This window comes from Pristiophorus japonicus, chromosome 2 (genome assembly GCF_044704955.1).
Source record: "Pristiophorus japonicus isolate sPriJap1 chromosome 2, sPriJap1.hap1, whole genome shotgun sequence".
Taxonomy (NCBI): Eukaryota; Metazoa; Chordata; class Chondrichthyes; family Pristiophoridae; genus Pristiophorus; species Pristiophorus japonicus.
Genome location: NC_091978.1, coordinates 354082729 through 354101122, shown reverse-complemented (window position 1 = coordinate 354101122; position 18394 = coordinate 354082729). Strand labels below are relative to the sequence as shown.

General features: G+C 46.2%; 1 protein-coding gene across 4 annotated transcripts in view; it reads left to right on the top strand.

The window, feature by feature from the left end:
* Window positions 1-18394, top strand: part of sh2d4a (SH2 domain containing 4A) — a 51559-nt gene that overhangs the window by 22488 nt on the left and 10677 nt on the right. For all 4 annotated transcript variants that reach the window (XM_070865959.1, XM_070865968.1, XM_070865950.1 and 1 more), the window contains exons 4-6: window positions 5761-5926; window positions 9102-9249; window positions 17086-17284. In XM_070865959.1, coding sequence (XP_070722060.1) covers window positions 5761-5926; window positions 9102-9249; window positions 17086-17284 — 513 coding nt within the window. The remainder of the gene's footprint in view (window positions 1-5760; window positions 5927-9101; window positions 9250-17085; window positions 17285-18394) is intronic.

Genomic DNA, 18394 nt, shown 5'->3' with positions numbered 1-18394 from the left:
CGATTGTTACGCCAGCCTGGCACCCGATGGTACTGCCACAAGGTTAGTAGGAGGGCACCTCATTAGTATGGGCCAGGTGGATGCAAGCACCACTTTAGACACATCTCCAGTGACCGCCAGCCTGACTGGGAGCAGAAGTTGCCCAAACCACCAACATCATCCCCCCCCCCCAGCCCGAACCCACCAATTCCTATCCGCTCCTTGAGCTAGGAGCCCAATCTACACACTTTATTAAAAAAAATATATATATATCGTGTCTTTGCGGTGGGCGATGGGAAGGGAGTGTAGGTCCACGGACAGTCTGGTCTCTATCATTTTCCTGGGAGTTTTGCCGGCCTCCCGACTTACGGTGGGAGATTTGCGAAATCCAAACAGAATTTCATGTTTTGTGTACTTGTCGCAATTGGCATTCAAACTCCGAAGGTTCTGACTTTTTTTTTTAAACTCTCTCAAATCAAGAACTTGTGTGAAGGGAAAAACAACTAGCAACCAGTCCCGTTGGAACCTTAAGATTGAACATGGAGGAAATGCTCAGTGTAAATCCAGATAGTTGTCAAGTCACGTTTGTTTTATTTCCTTCCTTTTGCCCGCCCGCTGCCCCGCCACCCCCCCCAACCCCATCAAACCTGCAAACCTGGTTGTTACATGTCTAATCATTAATGTCCTGTAACAATAACTCTTGGGATAGAGGATGTCAAAAGACAAACTATCAAAGGCTCACGTAAGGCCATAAGCAATATAGTGGCTCCGATAATACACAGCCGTTCTTGTGGACGGCCACCATAAGACTGCAGGCGTCTGCCGGAACAGCCACCAACTGGGTCCCAGCTTGTTCAGATGTTTATGGAATGGTCTTTGGGTGGCACATCTTCCACCTGCCCCCTAGAAAGGACGCCTGTAAGGGGAGGTGGCGATTCCCTTGGTCGAGAGTTATAGCTCTTCAGCCCTGAGTCGGGGATCAGCGTTTGATTGGCGCTGGAGCAGGGTAATGAGGTCTATCTGGCTGAAATGGTGGAAGTGAGGCTCGCCCGAGGGCCCAAGTCAGGTTCAGGGCATGGATCCGAGGAGATGAGGAGCCCAGAATGTTTTGATGGGGTCAGAGGTGGTGGGGGGGGGGATTGTAAGTGAGGCACAGATGCATACAATTCTTGGGGGAAGGCAAACTAGGCACCATGACCCCGCCCACCCAGAAGGCCGATTACTGTCAACCTTTCTGATGTCTTTGGGCAGGCCGAATATTACCAAACGCTTACTTCTCCTGGCCATGGCCCCTGACCCTGTGAACTTCGGTGGGATCAGTCGCGCGGCTGTGGGCAGGCATATCCTGCCACTTGTGCCAGGTATTAGCTCCGCCCCCCCCCCCCCACCCCTGCAAATTTTCAGGGTCCATCTGAATGGAGATGTGTTGCAGCCTTGATGCATGAGTCCACCTGTGGGTCTCTCAACAATACACAGATCTATCATTCGTGTTACAGGCACCCTCGGGATCTGGCCTGTGCCGAATAAGGGATTTTTGCAGGATAAAGGGAGGTCAGCCCAAGGGGGGAGGCAACCCGCGGTCGGGGGAGAGGATGTCGGTGCCCCAGGCCCGAAGTTTTGGTGCGGCCCCCGGCGGGCCGAGTGTCAGCGCAGCCACAAAGTCGATGTGTAGTTCGGCCGTGTTCTGCGCACGCGCCCCCAGCCACCAGAATTGTTATGTATGTAACACCACTGTATTACTGTATACACTCAACCTAGATGCACACCTTGGGCGTTCAGCAATTTGAGAAGCTATGGCCACTTAAAGCCAGTAGACCCAAATTAGCACGTATTGAGACACAATTACGGACTTGCACTAAAGAAATCATTCCGGTGCTCGGCAGTGCAATGTTGGCTGTCACACACAATGGATTAGTGAATCGGCTGCCACTCTGGATTGTCCCGGGCAATGGTCCTTCACTGTTAGGAGCTGGTCAACCGAGATGAACTGGAAATGGGGGGGATGTTCACGCAATGTCATCTGTGGAGCGAAGTTCGTGCTCAAGTCCTACAACAATTCGATTCATTATTCCAACCTGGCGTCGGGTCTTTCAAAGGCACTAAAGTAATGATACGCATCACCCTGGATGCCAGGCCAGTGCACCACAAAGCCAGAGCGGTGCCGTATGTGATGCGGGAAAAGATCGAGAGCGAATTGGACCGGCTGTTGAGAGAGGGCATCATCTCGCCCATTGAATTCAGCGACTGGGCGAGCCCCATCGTTCCTGTCCTAAAAGCGGATGGCTCTGTCAGGATCTATGGCGACTACAGGCCACCATCAATCTGGTGTCCCTACAAGATCAATACCCGCTCCCGAGAGCGGAGGACCTCTTCGCCACGATGGCAGGCGGCAAGCTGTTCACCAAGTTGGACCTCACTTCAGTCCTTATGACCCAGGAACTGGTCGACGAATCTAAACTACTGACCACCATGCACAAGGGACTGTTCGTTTATAACAGAATGCCAAACAGGCACCTATCAGTGGCCGCGATTTTGCAAAGAAACATGGAAAGCCTGCTTAAATCCATTCCTGGAGTGATTGTATTCCAGGACGACATCCTCATCACTGGTCGAGACACCGAGGAACACCTCTACAACCTGGAGGAGGTGCTACGCTGACTGGACCGGGTAGGCCTGCGACTCAAGAAGTCTAAATGTGTTTTCTTAGCTCCTCAGGTTGCGTTTCTGGGCAGGAGGGTTGCTGTTGATGGGATTCGGCCCACCGAATCCAAAACACAGGCGATTCGACGAGCATCCAGGCCCTGCAACACATCGGAGTTGCGTTCATTCCTGGGACTGTTGAACTATTTCGGGAACTTTCTGCCGAACTTCAGCACGTTGTTGGAGCCGCTACACGTGCTCCTGTATAAGGGTTGCGATTGGTTTTGGGGGGAATGTCAGGAACGGGCTTTTGATTGGGCGTGAAACCTACTTTGTTCAAACAAGTTGTTGACCCTGTGTGACCCCTGTTTTTAAAAAAAAAAAAAAATTGGTTCTGACATGTGATGCATCATCCTATGGGGTTGGGTGCGTGTTGCAGTAGGGCAATGCTAAGGGTCAACTACAACCTGTGGCTTATGCCTCCAGGTCACGCTCAAGCAGAACGGGGATATGGTATGGTCGAGAAGGAAGCGCTTACATGTGTCTATGGTGTTAAAAAAAAATGCATCAGTACCTCTTTGGTAGGAAGTTTGAATTAGAGACTGACCACAAGCCATTAACATCCCTGTTGTCAGACAGCAAGGCTATCCATGCCAACGCATCAGCTCGCATACAGCGATAGGCTCTCACGCTGGCTGCTTATGACTACTCCATCCGGCACCGGCCCGGCACTGAAAATTGCGCTGATGCGCTCAGCAGACTTCCACTGGCCACCACTGAGGGGGCAGCGGAGCAAAGTGCTGAGATGGTCATGGCTGTCGATACCTTTGACAGCGCAGGCTCCCCCATCACAGCCTGCCAGATCAAAATCTGGACAAACAGAGATCCCCTCCTATCCCTGATTAAGAAATGTGTCCTGACTGGGGATTGGACGCCCGCACACGGAGCATGCCCTGAGGAGGTCAGACCGTTCTACAGACGGATGGATGAGCTCTCCATCCAAACCGACTGTCTACTATGGGACAGTCGGGTAGTTATGCCCCAGAAGGGCAGGGAGGCATTCATCAGGGAACTCCACAGCGAGCACCCTGGTATTGTGCTGATGAAGGCCATTGCCCGGTCACACGTTTGGTGGCCTGGAATTGATTCAGACCTGGAACACTCTGTTCGCAGGTGCACGATGTGTGCCCAGCTGGGTAATGCCCCCAGGGAGGCCCCGCTCAGCCCGTGGCCCTGGCCCACCAGGCCATGGTCACGCATTCATGTTGACTACGTGGGCCCGTTCATGGGAAAGATATTCCTTATTGTGGTAGATGCGAACTCGAAATGGATCGAGTGCATCATTCTGAATTCATGCACATCATCCACCACCGTGGAAAGCCTACGTGCAATCTTTGCAACCCATGGCTTGCCGGACATCCTGGTTAGTGATAATGGCCCATGTTTCACCAGCTACGAATTCCGAGAGTTTATGTCGGGCAGTGGCAGCAACCACGTCAGGACTGCGCCGTTCAAGCCGGCCTCCAATGGCCAGGCGGAACGTGTGGTCCAAATCATTAAGCAAGGTATGCTCAGGATTCAAGGACCCTCCCTACAATGCCGCCTATCACATCTCCTGCTGGCCTATAGATCTCAACCGCACTCGCTCACGGGGGTCCCGCCCGCAGAGCTATAAATGAAACTGACACTCAAAACTCGGTTGGCCCTCATTCACCCAGTCCTGACCGACATAGTTGAGGGCAAGCACAAGTCACAAAACGAGTACCATGACCATAATTCGAGGGGGAGATGTATAGAAATAAACGATCCTGTATTCATCCTCAATCACGCCATGGGGCCCAAATGGCTTGAGGGCACTGTAATTGACCAAGAGGGGAATAGGGTCCTCGTGGTAAAACTCAACAATGGTCAGATAGGCCGTAAGCATCTGGACCAAGTCCAGCATGGACACGGAGGAACCTGAAGAAGACCATGAGATGGAGCTCACAACACTGCCAGTGAACGAGCAACATGAGCAATCAGAAGAATGCACAGTCCCTGCGGACAGGCCGGAATCACCACAGGTGACAGACACTCGCGTCAGTCTCTAACAACCAGAGCCCCAACTGCAGCGCTCCACGAGGGAGCGTAGACCACCTGAAAGACTAAACCTATGATCCCAATAAGTCTTTGGGGGGTAAGGTGATGTCATGTATGTAACCTCAATGTAACACCACTGTATTACTGTATACACACAACCTAGATGCACACCTTGACCACAAGGGGTGAACTTGTGGGAGACATTCCTTACCTGATCACACAGGTATAAAAAGGGAGGTCCCATGCAGGGTTATCGCTTTTGGAGTCCTGTGAATAAAGAGTTAAGATCCCCATGATGTGCCTCGTGTGGTTTCATGCCGTAGAGTAAGGACTTTACAAGAATCGTGCCGGACGAGGGGTGGTACCAGATAAGGGAGGGTCCTACCTGTACTAATGTGTCTACACAAAGCTCCAGACAGTAGATTCCTGTGGTTGGATTATGTGACTAGACCCCAAGCCTTTTGAGTTTAAATTTACTGCATGTTATAGGATCACGTAACCCTAACGCGTTCTATGCACATCTGGTGAACTTTGGTGGGGTCAGTGGCAGTAGTTGCGTGAGGTATATCTTGGAGAAAATGTATACACTTCTTGCTGAATTTTTTTTTTTTCCCAACCAATTGTCATCTCAAGATGTTGCCTCCTTGTTTGTGTTCAGTTCTAGGAGTGTCGGGCAGCCTCCAATACCTTGCCCAAGTCACGGATAAAGTGTGAGCATCAATTTGACTGTTCAGTAATGCAGCCGAGCCTCTTGTGTCCTTGCTTGATGTCCACATGCATGCATTTCTAGCAGCGGTGGCTGATCCAGGAGCAGGAATCCTAGCTGATTTTCCACTGCCTAAACCATCCGTGCTGGGACCAATAATGCAACCTTCTGTAAAGCTGCTCCAGAATAGACTTGGATTTGGATGTAGGATCTTTCCTGGCCTGGATGGTTCAACTAGCCAGTAGATGTACTTTCTGAGCTATTGCAGAGGGGGAGCAATCAAGTGCCTGTACTCCAGGGTTCCAGTGTGTGTGTGTGTGTTTGGGTATCTTTTTAATAAGCTCTTTGTTGGACAGGAAAGTGAAAGAAAAGGAATTGATTCGAAGATTCTCCTACTCACTGAAGATGGAGGACAGGGGCACCAAGCATACCTTGAGACAGAAAGAGGTTGAGAAGAAAGCAGAAGCTGAGCAGGCCATGAAAGCAGCTGCTGAACATGAGCAAATCCAACTGGAACTTAAGGTAAACTGCCCTTCCCTCTAATCTTCCCTCTAGTTTATTTTTGTGCACGGTCCCTTTTAACTGGCTGCGCCGCACATTCAAATGATTGTGCGTTTTATTTTCCATGTAAATGCCGGTGAGCGCGCGCCGCTTAGCAGGAACATTGCTCCCCTCCTCTCCTTTCCTCCCATGCCCAATTTGCTCTTGCTCTTTTTTTTTCCCCCCCAGCTCCCAGCCCACTCTCCTCCACGGTGATTATTCCTACAGGCGTACAGTTCCACACGGCCATTTTGTTCCACAAGGAGTTTTGTGTGCAGGCCGTGGGTACAAAAAGGCTGTTGGAATGTCACTGCTCTCCTGATCTTAACCCCTTGCCAGATATCAACATTCTTGCGACAGTGTTATGGGTATCAATCAGGAGCAGGAACTTAGCTTCGTTTTTTTTTTTCCCCTACTCAACCCACGAGAAATCTGTCGAACATCTGTGGTATACCACAGGATGTGACCAGCGGTAATACAAAAGCAAAATACTGCGGATGCTGGAATCTGAAATAAAAACAGAAAATGCTGGCAATCTCAGCAGGTCAGATAGCATCTGTGGAGAGAGAAACCGAGTTAACGTTTTGGGTCAGTGACCCTTCGTCAGAACTGGAAAAGTTCGCGATGTAACAGATTCTTAAAGAAGTGCAGGGTCACTGAAAGGGGGAGGGGAGAAAAGACCAAACGGGAAGGTCTGTGATAGGGTGGAAGGCAGAAGAGATTTAAGAGGCAAAAGAGATGATGGGCAAAAATGAGATGGTAATGGCACAAGTTAGGAAAGAAAAGATGAGTCTAGATAGGGTGTGAATGGCGGAACCATCATCAGAGGAAAAAAAAAGGGAGGGGTTTGTTTTTATATTAAAAAAAAAACCAGGAGAATATATTTTAATGTGACCAGCACTGTCTAGTTTTCCCCCTTTCTCTCGCGTATGCTGATTCATGCAGGGGCACCTTGCCTGGGGGCATTGGAAGCCTAGACAGTCATCATCATAGGCAATCCCTCGGAACAAGGATGACTTGCTTCCACATCGAAAAGGGATGAGTTCACAGGTGTTTCAATGAAGGATCTAATATTCCCAATCCTGAACTACATGTTGAAAGGTGGAAGATGCCTGTGCGTGGATTTTTTTAACGTGTGGTGGCCGTTGCACACCAGCCACCACACGGGCTTGACAGAGCGAGGTCTTGGTCCAGTGGCAAGGATTAACCAAGATGACCGGAAACCAGCTCTGCTGCATGGACCTAGTACACACATAAATCGCATGTGGGCTGACCCATGCTGCCCCTGGACCCACGCCTCTTCTGGGCCCCGAACTCGCGCCTCTCCTGGCCCCAATCACATCCCTCTACGAACTCCTAGTCAGTAGGCTTTGGCTGGCTAGTTGGTCAGCGAGATACGACAACTGAGCCTGGAACTGTCGTCATCTCTGATACTTTGACCTCCATGTATGAAGTTTGCTGTGAGGTTTATTTATTGCACTGCACATTCCATTGTAACGGAGTAGTCATATATTGCAACTCAGTGTTAAGACTCGGTCTCTTTTATATAAAAGAAATTAGGGTCTTGCCCTGATAAGATTGCAAGTTATTTTTATTTATACCTAAATGGTTCAGGACACATCGTTGCTTATCTGCACACAACCAGATCGTAAACCTTCCACCAGATAAGCGACCAGAACCGTTCTGTTTCGTCAGACCATGGGCCTCGATTGTTGCCATGTTTGATTCCTTCAAAACCTAGCCATAAGATGGTGAATAAAACCTTGGGGATTCTTTAGTTGTCCCCAGTGCCCATCAATAAACGTCCCAAAGGTGAAGGAAGTGCCATGTGTGGCCCTGAAACCAAGTTGGTGCCTAGAATAGCGGGCTGTTCTGATGGATATATTACAATAGCTATCGAAGCAGGATAAATATTTACCCCTTTAAGAGTTCCTCGGTATGTTTGATACATGCCAGTGGAGTAGCCTCCCAATCCGTTCCATTTTCCTTTTCCTTCGTTGATCCAGCTCCCTCACAATTAACCAGGAAGGCTTGTCCTGAAATGGATACTTTTAAATTCCAGTGTTGAAATCTGCGTTCATATTTACGGGGTTTGAGATGCTGCATAATGGGCGTCATTATTCCCCAGTGTGGAAACTGTAAATATTGACCCTTGCCATCTATTTACTTTTGGGAATCAAGCAAACGGCTGCTTACATCTAAGATCATGGTGTGTTTGTGTGTGGTATGTTGCAGGGAGCGGCAAGGAAGAGGGTGAGAAAATAAGGGCTGTGACATCCCAGGAGGTTGCAAGAGGTCTGTTACAACCCATTGAGGGGAGGGGAATTGCAGCATAGTTACTATTTAAACATTTTTTTTCTTTTAATTGTCATCTAAAGGGAGTCTAGGGTTATGGGGAGCTGGCAGGGAAGTAGAGTTGAGGTCAATGATCAGCCATGATATTGAATGGCCTACTCCTCCTCCTCCTATTTCTTATGTTCTTCGGTCATCAAATTCAACCCAAGCCTGTCTTTAAGTGACAAGGATTTAAAATCTTGTCCTTAGTCAAGAGAAATTCTGAGTAGAAATTTTTAAGACCTGGCATCTCAATCTTGGTCTCCCAGTCAGCAGTCCCACACTCCTGGAAGTCCTCCAGTCAAATTATGTCAACCAATCCTTTGGACAATACAATTGCCACTTTCCAATTTTCCCGCACAGCATTTTGATTTTATTCTTTCCTTTATGTTCCACATACAGTTTCGCGAGCAGTAAACAGAACTGTTAATGCCTTTTGTTAGTTACCAAAATAAAGTTTACTTTTTCATGTAAAAATGACTGACTCGTGAACAATGAGAAATCTGAGACTAACTGGAAGTCCTAAGATAAGCAACTGGCCATTGGACTTTAGGGATTAAATGTGATGATCGTCAATCGAATGACTTGTCATATCCTACTGCTGGTTCTTGGTTATTGATTAGTATGATATTGTAATGCCTGTACAGTATTAACTTTATCATGTGCTATTTGATAGCACAAAGGGCTTTTTATTTCCTGAATCTCTAATTGAATTAAGAGTTTGTATCAAAATTACTTCCTGCCCCTAAATGCTGATTTTTAAATATGAAACACTTTGGTGGATGTTCTCAATAAATAACGGAATTCACCTGTTGTCGCAAAGCAAAAAGAGGAGGAGGAACGCAGGAGACAAGAGGAGGAGATCAAGCGCCTGGAAGAGGAGCGAACCCAGCAGTTGTACATTAACCTGAAGGAAGCTCAAGAAATGGTGCAGAAGAACGAAAAGGAAGACCCAGAATGGCGCGAGAGCCGTAAGTACAAGTTACTCCCAACGCCAAGTCATTCGGGAGGCCTGGGCCAACTTGTCGTGGACTTGCATTGCTGTAGTTTATTTCAGTACATTTATCAAAGGCCGAAAACAAAGTATTCAGAGGCTCCCAATCTCTGGAATTGTGAAGGCAAGTAGAAATACGATGGATGATATCTATCAGGGACCTGTTGGATTCAGTGAATGATGCACCTTGGACAAAAAGTGGGGTACGGTAAAGAAAGAAAGACTTGCATTTATGTTGCACCTTTCACGACCTCAGGCTGTCCCAAAGCACTTTACAGCCAATGAACTGGTCTGGAAGGGTAAGCACTGTTGTAATGTAGAAAACGTGGCAGCCAATTTGCAAGCTCCCACAAACAGTAATGGGATAATGAGCAGATAATCTGTTTGTGATGTTGATTGAGATCAGTATTGACCAGGACACCAGGGGATAACTCGCCTGGTACATAAGGTTTATAAAACCACAGCGTACATCTTCTGAAAGCAGGAGGAAAGAATAGTCCCTTCAGTCATGGCCTTTTTTAAAAAAAAAAAATTACAAACACAACAGTAATTAGAAATCCTGTTCATGTGTGGCAGTCTGGTTGCTAGGAGATTTGAGAGTCCTAATGTAAACTTGTTGATTGAAAATAATTCACTTGGAGATTTGTCTTCAGTTTCTAACTGCTTCTAAACTTGGAGTCTTGAATCACGTCAACAGCTACCAGCTAATATTTGCAGCTATATCATTGACTGTGGAGACTGCCTGTCCTGAGGATAACCCTGAGCCTACAACAATCTGCCCTTAAAAAAGCAGGACTCCTATTGGTTGAGTGCAGAGCAGTGCAAACCAGAGACACACTGATATATTGTCCAATTAGGAGGAGGATTCACAAGGCAGCAATAAACAACACAACAACTTGTATTTATATAGCGCCTTTAATGTAGTGAAATGTCCCAAGGTGCTTCACGAATATTATGCGATAAAAATTTGACACCGAGCCGCAAAAGTAGAAATTAGCGCAGGTCAAAGAGGTAGGTTTTAAGGAGCATCTTGAAGGAGGAAAGAGAGATAGAGAGGTTTAGGCAGGGAGTTCCAGAGCCTGGGGTCTAGGCAACAGAAGGCACGACCACCAATGGTTGGGCGATTTATAATCAGGGATACTCGGGAGCGCAGAATCGGGAGCGAAAACATCTCTGGATTGTGGGGCTGAAGGCGATTCGAGATTCGAGATTCGGAGGGGCGAGGGCCATGGAGCGATTTGAAAATAAGGATGAGAAGTTTGAAATTGAGGTGTTGCTTAACCAGAAGCCAGTGTAGGTCAGCGAGCACAAGGGTGATGGGTGAGTGGGACTTGGTGCGAGTTAGGACACGGGCAGCTGAGTTTTGGATCACCTCCTCGTTTATATAGGGTAGAATGTGGGAGGCCAGCCAGGTGTACATTGGAATAGTCCAGTCCAGTCTAGAGGTAACACAGGCATGGATGAGGGCTTCAGCAGCAGATGAGCTGAGCAGGGTTGGAGACAGGCGATGTTATGGAGGTGGAAATAGGCGGTCTTGGTTATGCTACGGATATGTGGTCGAAAGCTCATTTCTCGGTCAAATATGGGGTAAGGCATTTAGGACCAAGATGAGGAGAAACGTCTTCACCCAGAGAGTGGTGAACCTGTGGAATTCTCTACCACAGAAAGTTGTTGAGGCCAATTCACTAAATATATTCAAAAAGGAGTTAGATGTAGTCCTTACTTCAAGGGGTATGGTGAGAAAGCAGGAATGGGGTACTGAAGCTGCATGTTCAGCCATGAACTCATTGAATGGTGGTGCAGGCTCGAAGGGCCGAATGGCCTACTCCTGCACCTATTTTCTATGTTTCTATGACACAAGGTTGCGAACAGTGTGGTTCAGCCTCAGACACAAGTTGGGGAGAGGGATGGAGTCAGTGGCTAGGGAAAGGAATTTGTTGCGGGGACCGAAAACAATGGCTTCAGTCTACCCAATATTCAATTGGAGAACATTTCTGCTCATCCAGAACTGGATGTCGGACAAACAGTCTGACAATTTAGAGACCGTGGAGGGATCGAGAGAAGTGGTAGTTAGGTAGAGCTGGGTGTCATCAGCGTACATGTTGAAACTGACCCGGTGTTTCCAGATGATGTTGCCAAGGGGCAATATGTAGATGAGAAATAGGAGGGGGCCAAGGATAGATCCTCTGGGGACACCAGAGGTAACGATGCGGGAGTGGGAAGAGAAGCCGTTGCAGGTGATTCTCTGGCTACCATTAGATAGAGAAAAATGGAACCAGGCGAGTGCAGTCCCACCCAGCTGGACGACGGTGGGGAGGCACTGAGTGTATGTGGATGGAAAGGGTGGGTTTATAATGAATTGAACGAGAAGTATTAAAGAAAAATTTACTGCGGGACTTAGTATTCAGTTATGAAAGAGCAGTAAGTTTGCTGTGTAGCAAATCTTAGAGACCCAGAAGCACGCTGGCTAGATTTGACTCGTGCTAAAGGTGTAATTGGAATTCCACTGGTTGCAGCCTTTATCTCTACACAAACTAATGTTTATGTAGCGTATCAAAGTTCATCTAACTTCTACCTGATCACAGATTAGAAAAGACTGTGATGATATTCCCACGTGTTCTGCAGTTCATTTCATCATTGCTTAATATGACCGTGATGATTTCTATGTAACTACAGTGGGACGTTCAGTGCTCATTCCTTATTTGTTCCTCCACATGCAAAGGAAGCAGTGGTCCATTGGTGACTCTGTACATGCAACAGTCCTGAAAGTGCTCGGATTTACCTGCAAAGTTGTTCTGGGATTACGGTTGCTTGTGCTGCTCCACTTCAGTCGAAAGTTCAAACTCCAAAGCCTGCCTTCAGGAGGAGATTACTGCTCAGTACACGACCAACAATAGTTCAAGATTTGCATCAGTGTGGTCCTGTATTGATGCACCAGTGAATGTAGCCCAGGATTTGCATTAGTGTGGTTTCCTGCTGGTTAAGATTTAATGCATGTGAAGCAGGAGAAAAACTCTGATCTTGGGGTCAGTGTTTAGCAGAGCCAAAGCTTTCTGATTCCACTGTTAGCACTTTGATTTGTGAAGATACTATTTAACTGGCAGCTAATGCCTTTCCTAAGTTTTTTTTTCTCTCCATTCTGTTTCTGTTGTAATATTGCCATCAACACACCATGATCAGAGTGTTGTTTTCCATGTTCATTGAAACATGCATTAATTTGGTATTGCTCTAATTATAGCTTGCAACCTCAGCCCCACATTCTGGTGATGGATCTTTGCAGCAATACCCACTCCTCAACCATATGTTTGACACCTTCTCACGTTCCAAAGTCTCCCAAGACTGGTCATGAATGCTGAAAAGTAATCTTGCTGATTTTGAAGAGAACGTGTTAGTTTTTGTATCATGCTACTGATTGAAAGAAACACAGTTGAAGTTGCTCATTGATTTTGTAGCGTTGGATAGGTAGGCTCTGTGCCTCTGTCAAAATCCTCTAGCTCTTTCATTTCATTTGACACTGGCTATTGTCAAAGTAGCCTTGGCACCAAAGACCTATCCCCTTGGTATGGGGAATGGGAGAGAATCAGATGTTTGTACCCAGTCCGTCTTCTAACAAAGGAGCTTTGATCAGCACATTAAACAGCAACAAATTGCCTGACGTACTTTCTGCATGAGGCAAAATCCTGGCTGCCACCTCGACTAATCGCGAGGCAATGATTGGATCACTGACCGGAGGCAAAGCTACAAAGCCCCAAGAGATTTCTTCTAGCGAGCATGGGTTGCTTTTAACTGTCGAACAGAGCAGCTTTTTAATGATGACGACAACAGGCCTAGTAATCCCCATCTGTCCAGTTCTAACCTATCCAGTCAATTACTTTTGAGTTTGTGTTTGTGGATAGAAAGATTTATAACCTGTGCATGTCTTGAAGGGGTCTACAAATAGATTATTTTTCTAAATTTCTCCACTTTGATTATCAGTATGAGTTTTGTGGCTGTTAGTTGCCATTTTAGTTCAGTCGGTAGCACACTCGCTTCTCAGTCAGAAGGTTGAGTTCAAGTCCCGCTCCAGGAACTTGAGCACAAAATTCTAGGCTAACACACCAGTGCAGCACTGTCGGAGGTGCCATCTTTCGAATGAGACGTTAAACAAAGGCCCAATCTGCTCTCTCGGGTGGATGTAGAAGATCCTATGGCACTATATCGAAGAAGAGCAGGTGTCTCCCCGGTGTCCGACCCGATATATATCCTTAAATCAACATCTTAAAAACGATTATCTGGCCATTATCACTGCTGTTCGTGGGAGCTTGATGTGTGCAAATTGGCTGTTGCTACATTACGACAATGACGACACTTCAAAAAGGAAGCACTTCATTGACTGTAGAGCACTCCGGTGGTCGTGAAGGGAGCTATATAAGTGCAAGTCTTCCTTTCCTTTTTTTTAAATGAGTAATTGGCCATGTTTAAATAGTGCAGGTCAATTGAAGAGTGGATTTTGTTTCTCATTTGTAGCAATACGATTTATCATAGTTTAGCAAAATTGTGATTTTTTTAAAAAACATTTTAATGGGGATGAGGTCATACTTATATAAAGAAATGCCATTATTGGAGAAGATTAAATAGGCTTCCTTGAGGCCGAGTGAAACCCCTGCAGTTTGCAAACTGGGAGCTATAATGAAAGAAATAACTTGCATTTCTAGAGTACCTTTCACAACCTCCGGGTATCCCAAAGCGCTTTGCAGCCAGTGAAGTACTTTTTTTTTTTTTTTTAAGTGTAGTCGTTGTTGTAATGTAGGAAAATGCAACTGCCAATTTGTGAACAGCAAGATCCCACAAGCAGTTTTTAAGCTTGACCTGTTCATGATGTTATGCGAACAGTCAGAACATAAAGGATGTTCTCCTCTCCTCAGAATAAGGGGTTGCCCATTTAAAATGGAAATGAGGAGTTTCTTCTCTGAGGGTCATAAATCTTTGGGATTCTCCACCCCAGAGAGCTGTGGAGGATGGGTCATTGAATATATTTAAGGTGGGGATACACAGATTTTTGAAAGATGGGGGAGCGGGGAGTTGAGACCAAGATCGGATCAGCCATGATCTTATTGAATGGTGGTGCAGGCTCGAGAGGCTAAATGGTCTACTTCTGCTCCTATTTCTTATGTTGTGTTCGCCTCTCTCGCTGGGTCTTTGTTACAGTTTAAGATGACATCGCTTTTCGATTGGGGGAGCAGGTGTTCTTTTACTCTTGTATCTCCGTAATGTTTTCCGCATGCTTCTTTTTAAATGGTGTGCACCAGTCACAAGTGTCCGGCGGTTACTTGATGAAAATTGTTCTTTGTTTATTGGGAAAGGTAAAGGAAAGGACTCCTATTTATACAGCATCTTTCACAACTCGAAGGATGTCCCAAAGCGCTTTACAGCCAATGAAGTTCGTTTTTTTAAAGTGGTTGTTGTAATGTAGGGAAACACGGCAGCCAAACAGTGACTTTTGCTTCGCTTAATATCCAATATTTGAGCAGGAACGGAAGGTTTCTGGGTTTCAAAACTTAATTCAAAGATTTCGGCAAATCTTACCCCTTGATCAAAGGCTGTGGTTGCTGGTGGGGTCAACCATGGCTCATGCAGAAGTGATTTGGTGGCAGGCAGACACTAATCCTGGAATTTCCCAGCCAAGAAGATGGGAAGGTACCCCAGCCATTTGCAGCTAACTTTATAAAAAAAAAAATATATATATATATATATATATATATATATATGGAGCAAAATGGGACATTGCAGTGAACCCTTGTGAACATATTTTAAGCCTGCTGCATTATAAGTTATGGAACGCTAACCAAATGAGTAGAAGCAAAACTATGAACTGATGCGAAGTTTCTTGTGATGTTACTGATCACCAGACCAGTCCTGACTGTCCTCGCACAATCGCTCTTTTTGTGAGTTTTTTTTGTTCAATTCGTTTTCAATCCCCCGTGGCCTTTGGGCTCTTGAGAGCCAAAGCACAAACATGTCATCTTCTTTATATATAATATATATAATATGCTTGTGCTTTGGCTCTTAAGAGCCCCACGGCCACGGGGGAATTGAAAACGAATTGAACAAAACTCACAAAAAGAGCGATTGTGCGAGGAGAGTCAGGATATATATTTATGTATGTATGTACTGTACCCGCCGAGCCAGAAGGTCGTGGGTTCAAGCCTCACACATCATTTAGGCTGGCACTTCATTGCAGTACATACTCAAATATATTCAAAAAGGAGTTAGATGAAGTCCTTACTACTAGGGGAATCAAGGGGTATGGTGAGAAAGCAGGAATGGGGTACTGAAGTTGCATGTTCAGCCATGAACTCATTGAATGGCGGTGCAGGCTAGAAGGGCCGAATGGCCTACTCCTGCACCTATGTTTCTATGTTTCTATGTTTCTATGTTTCTATGTTTCTATGTTTCTATGTTTCTATGTTTCTATGTACTGAGGGAGTGCAGCACAGTCAGAGGTGCTGTCTTTCAGATGAGACGTTAAAACTGAGGCCTCGTCTGCTCTCTCGGGTGGATGTAAAAGATCCCATGGCACTATTCAAAGAAGAGCAGGGAGATCTCCTGGTGTCCTGGCCAATATTTATCCTTCAACCAACATCACTAAAACAGATGATCTGCTCATTACCTCATTTCTGTTTGTGGCCCTCGTGTACAAATTGACTATCGCCTTTATCTGCATAACTTCACTGCACTTTGGGATACCTTGAAAATGTAAGTTTTTCTGTTTTATGAGCCGCCTTCAAGCATCAGTAAAAGAAAAAGAAAGATTTGCATTTATATAGCGCCTTTCACGACCACTGGATATCTCAGCGCTTTACAGTCAATTAAGTACTTTGAGTGTAGTCATTGTTGTAATGTGGGAAACGTGGCAGCCAACTTGCGCACAGCAAGCTCCCACAAACTGCAATATGATGATGACCAGATAATGTTTTGTGATGTTGATTTGAGGGATAATTATTGGCCAGGACACCGGGGATAACTCCCCTGCTCTTTTTCGAAATCGTGCCGTGCAATCTTTTACATCCACAAAGGGCAGACAGGGCCTCGATTTAACACCTCATCTGAAAGACGACACCTCCAACAGTGCACCACTCCCTCAGCACTGCACTGGAGGATCAGTCTGGATTTTTTTTTATGCTCAAGTTCCTGGAGTGGAACTTGAACCCACAACCTTCTGACTCAGACGAGAGTGCTACCCGCTGAGCCACAGCCGACACTGCAATAAGTCAGGACTAGGCCATTATGGGGTCGAGGTTAAGACTCCATATTGCATCAACTGTACCCACCAAATTGCGCGGGTGTAAGCAGCCAGTGAATGAGCATTTGTACTTTTCCTTCAGAAACAGCCAAAACTAAAATCCTCTAGTCTTGATTGGAGCCTGTTTTGGGGAAAAGTGCAGCATTCGCTTTCCCATTTTCCTTGTTGGTTTTTCTTTGTGTAGGAGGTTGAGAGATATCTCAAGGTCCTCCTGTTAAGTGACAAGCTGCTGATGTAAGGGTTAAATTATACACCTGACCTTGTTTTTTTTTAATTGATTTGCTGTGCAGGGGGGGGTTTATGTTGTCTCTCCCAGTTGCTCATGGTTTGATTTGGCATGTCTCTACTTTTGATATCTGAAGGGTTTGCATGTACCAAGAGAGGTTTTTTTTTTGTTTTGACTGGTGCGGCAAAGATTTTCGTTGGAGCGAAATTCATGCCGACCGGGTGAGATCTTGCGACAGCTGACCTTCGCAGACCTGCACAAACCTCATTCATCCAGTGTCGTTTCTCATGTGCTTTCTTTGGCAGTAAGGAAATCCAAGGCAGCTGATGAAAGGAGGCGGTCGATTGCTAAGCAAGCACGGGCTGACTATAAACGCCACTCTCTCAAGGGGATCGAGAGGGGGAAAGTGTCTGCAATCTCTCAGAACTTCCAAAAGCCCCAGCCACCAATGAAGCCTCCCGTCCCGCCCCGGAGGTACGGTAATCAGAAGAAGTGCGATGTGAGGTGAGCAGTTTGCGAAGCGACGAGGCCCGATTGTATTGGATGTTGATTAACAATGACACTTTGAGACAATGTTGTTGTAGCTCCACACATATCAAGTACTGTAGGCCCCAACCGAGTTGGCAGGGCGTTTAATTCCTTTTAATACAGGTAACGTTTGGTATTTGAGAAGGATGAGAATGAGTGAGCTATAAGTTCGCCTTCATCCAAACTTATCCTAGAACAAAAACACGAGCTTGTCTGCTGGTCAAAATATCTACTTCTCCCACGAATGTTCTTAAAATATTATCAGCACTGAAATTTTTATTTTAAAGGTCCAGCATTGGTAGACCAAGGTTAGAGTGGTTAGCACCTCCCATTGACAGGACTAGTGACTGCAGCATGCAGCAGTGTAGCTGTGAACCATTGTTAATCGAGTTCTTGGGGCGTCAACAACAACTTGCATTTATATAGCACCTTTTAACTTAGTGAAATGTCCTAAGGCGCTTCACAGGAGCGTTATCAAAGGACAACGAGCCTCGTAACATGAGATAGTGGCACAGGGACCCAAAAACGTGGTCAAAGAGGTAGGTTGTAAGGAGGAGAGTGAGGTAGAGAGGTGCAGAGGCTTAGGGAGGGAATTCCAGAGCTTGGGGACTAGGTAGCTGAAGGCACGGCCACCAATGTAAATGATCAGCCATGATCTTATTGAATGGTGGTGCAGGCTCGAAGGGCCGAATGGCCTGCTCCTGCAGCTATTTTCTATGTTTCTATAATGGAACGATTAAAATTGAGACTCTGCAAGAGGCCAGAATTGGAGGAGCGCAAAGATATCCGAGGCTTATAGATGATGATAGGGCTGGAGGAGGTTACAAAGAAAGGGAGGGACGAGGCAATGGAGGGATTTGAAAAAAGGATGAGAAATTAAAAATTATGCCAAAAACAGTAGGTTCAGTGTATGGATTCGAAACCGGACTGAAATAGCCGCATTCGAGCCGTGCATCCACATCCATCCATGGCCGTCACATGTTCACACAGTCGGGAGGTGTCTGGGCTCTGTTCACTGTCGCAGGGCAGCACCATGTTTCCAAACAAAGCTTAATCTGTTGTGGGTGGCTTTTGAAGGTCTTCTGC